The sequence below is a fragment of the Lucilia cuprina genome, unplaced genomic scaffold (assembly GCF_022045245.1).
Source record: "Lucilia cuprina isolate Lc7/37 unplaced genomic scaffold, ASM2204524v1 Scaffold_1862, whole genome shotgun sequence".
Classification (NCBI taxonomy): domain Eukaryota; kingdom Metazoa; phylum Arthropoda; class Insecta; order Diptera; family Calliphoridae; genus Lucilia; species Lucilia cuprina.
The window spans coordinates 1-3,067 of record NW_025806809.1 but is presented as its reverse complement, the minus strand read 5'-3'; the positions used below and the strand labels follow the sequence as shown (position 1 = coordinate 3,067).

General features: G+C 30.2%; 1 protein-coding gene across 1 annotated transcript; it reads left to right on the top strand.

The window, feature by feature from the left end:
- Positions 1-1,538: 1,538 nt before the first annotated feature.
- LOC111685439 (60S ribosomal protein L7) lies at positions 1,539-3,044 on the top strand. The gene is made up of 3 exons (XM_023447709.2): positions 1,539-1,687; positions 1,790-2,088; positions 2,297-3,044. Exons 2-3 carry the CDS (start codon positions 1,790-1,792, stop codon positions 2,754-2,756), a joined length of 759 nt encoding a protein of 252 aa, XP_023303477.1. The 5' UTR covers positions 1,539-1,687; the 3' UTR covers positions 2,757-3,044.
- The last annotated feature ends 23 nt before the right edge of the window (positions 3,045-3,067 follow it).

Below are 3,067 nucleotides of genomic sequence, written 5' to 3'. Positions count from 1 at the left end.
ATAAATTACAAAATTTTATAGATATGTTTTCGACGAGTTTTTATATAATTTTACGAGTATTCAATCCATGAGTTTTTGGACTAAGTTTGAGACGAGTTTAATGATGGATGAGATTTAGACGAAGATGTAAATGAGTTTAGACGAATTGATAAAGTTTTAGATGAGTTTGCAAATGAACTTTTAGGCGAGTTTTTCGGCAATAGATAGATAAGTTTTTTTATGCGTATGGAGAGAAGATTTACGGTCAGCGTATAAAATCATATTCGACAAGGTTAAGTATATATTTATAAAAAATTATTGCACTAGTTTATGGAAGAATTTTTAGACGAGTTTATAAACGAAATTTTCAATGAGTTTTTAAACGAGTTTTTCGACAAGTTTCAAGACTGTTGTTTGGACATATTTATAAATGATATTTTAGACGAGTTTTCGAACATTCTTCAGATAAGTTTCTTTGAGTTTATAGAATATATTTTAAACGAATTTATAAAGAAGATGTTTGGAAAGTGTACAGAAAAGTTTTAGACTAGAATTTTAGACGAGTTTTGAGACTAGTTCATTGAAAAATGTTAGACAAGTTTTAGATGATATTTTGAATAAGTTTTTATACGGTTTTATAAATGTATTTCAGATAAGTGTAGACTTTCTTAGACAAGTTTATAGATCCTTTTTAGGCGAGTATTCATATAAGCGTTATTTTATAGAAAATTATTGGACTAATTTATTGAAGATTTTTTAGACAAGTTTATTGATGAAATTTTAAGAGAGTTTTTAGGCGAGTTTATTGTACATGCGTTTTAAATAAATTTCATGACTGTTTTTTGGGCAATTTAAAGATGATATTTAAGAAAAGTTTTTCATTCATTTTACAGATACGTTTTCTTTAAGTTTATAGAACATATTTAAGATGTGTTTATAAAGGAGATTGTTGGTATGTGTATAGAAAAGTTTTCGACAAGATTTTAGTATAGTTTTTTTAACAGTTGCATTATAGACGAGTTTTTAGACTTATTCATTAAAGACAAGTTTATAGATGAGATTTTGAATAAGTTTTTAGACGGTGTTATAAATGTGTTTCAGATGAGTTTTTCGCCAAGTTTATAAATGCGTTTTAAATAAGTTTCAATGCTGTTTTTTGAGAATGAGTTTATAAAGGAGATTGTTGGTAAGTGTATATAAAAGTTTTCGACAAGATTGTAGACTAGTTTTATGTTTTCGACGAGTATATAAAAGTTAATATTGAAGAAAATTTTTCTTAAATTTAGGTTAAACAATTTAGAAAAATACAAATTCAAAAAGATATGAAAATTTATAGGTGAGTTTTTAGTTTTTCGACGAGTATATAAAAGTTAATATGCAAGATTTTAGAAAAGTCTAAAGATGGATTTTTATAAGAAAATGTAATATTGTAAATAATTGATTTTTATTCTATACAACCTAAAAACTAATTTAATTATGTTTTTTATTGAATTATTTACAATTATTTTGCATTAATATAAATTTTTTAAAATTTCTATCGAATTCCTTACCATTTCAGCTAAAAACGCAAAATTCTTTCATTCCGTACACTTCCCAAACTGTCAAATTCGTACTAAAAATCCGCCATGTTTACAGTACTGACAACATTGAAATTAACTTCCTTTTGCCTTTTCCTTTTCTCTTTCAACGTGCACTGTGACAAGTAAAGGTTAGTGAATTTTTTAGTGTTTTTTGTGAAAATTTGTGATAATTTCGAAATAAAATTAACGAGAATTGTTTAATAATCAGTTAAAATGTGTTTTTTAAATAGATGCCTGCCACGGCCGCCAAGAAAACCGAAGCTAAAAAGCTTCCCGTTGTGCCCGAATCAAAATTGAAGTTCGCCAAGAAGGTGATCAGCAAGCGTGCTCAAGAAACCAAAAGAAAATTGAAACGCACTGCCGTTATTGCCCAACGTAAACGTGAAAATTTGGTACGTGCCGAGAAATACCAAAATGAATACATCAAGGCTGAGAGACGTGAAATTAAGTTGCGTCGTTTGGCTAAACAACGTGGACAATACTATGTTCCCGGTGAATCTAGATTAGCCTTTGTTATCCGTATTCGTGGGTAAGTGTAGTGATTGATATTGAGTGGCTTAGAAAGAGTTTATCCAAAAGTTGAAAAGAAAAACGTTGTGCTGAAACATGTTTGTTGTTTTGTTTACAAACATAACCTTTATTCATTGCAATGTTTTTATTTTCCTCCTTGGTAACTCTTGTTTTAATTGTTTTTTTATGATGAAAAACATTAATGTTTATTTTGTTTTGTTTTTTAGTATCAACAAGGTAGCCCCCAAGGTACGCAAGGTCTTGCAATTGTTCCGTTTGCGTCAAATCAACAATGGTGTCTTCATCAAGTTGAACAAGGCCACCATCAATATGTTGCGTATTGCTGAACCCTACATCACCTGGGGTTATCCCAACTTGAAATCCGTTCGCGAATTGATCTACAAACGTGGTTTCGTTAAGCACAACCGTCAACGCGTTCCCATCACCGATAACTTTGTGATAGAACGTAAAATGCGCAAGGCATACAACATTCAATGCGTTGAAGATATGGTCCATGAAATCTTCACCGTTGGCCCCAACTTCAAGTATGCTTCCAACTTCTTGTGGCCCTTCAAATTGAACACCCCCACTGGTGGCTGGCGCAAGAAGGCTAACCACTATGTCGATGGTGGTGACTTCGGTAACCGTGAAGACAAGATCAACAAATTGCTTCGCAGCATGGTCTAAAAAACTAAAAAAACAAAACACTTTTGACTTTCGTTTTATAAATAAGAGTTTAGTGTTTAGTTTTGTTTAATATTTTTTTCCGGTTTGCCTCTACCTACATCATCAAACAACTACCTACATCTGGCTTTTGGGAAGAGAGAAAAAATTTCCAGTAGAAACGCTATTATAAAGCGTTTTAAATGTGTTTCTTTTTTATACATATATATATTAACAAAATAATATTCTTTAAAAGAGTGGAGAAAATAAAAAAGTGGTTAAACAAAGAAAAAAATATTAAATTAAAGAAAATTTTGTTTTAGTTTATTTGTTGT

What these genes read in the sequence shown, in the direction of transcription:
- LOC111685439 (XM_023447709.2), top strand. Translation starts at nt 1,790, where the DNA reads ATGCCTGCCACGGCCGCCAAGAAAACCGAAGCTAAAAAGCTTCCCGTT. An exon ending in TTTGTTATCCGTATTCGTGG is followed by an intron (nt 2,089 to 2,296) that starts GTAAGTGTAGTG and finishes TTTGTTTTTTAG; the next exon opens with TATCAACAAGGTAGCCCCCA.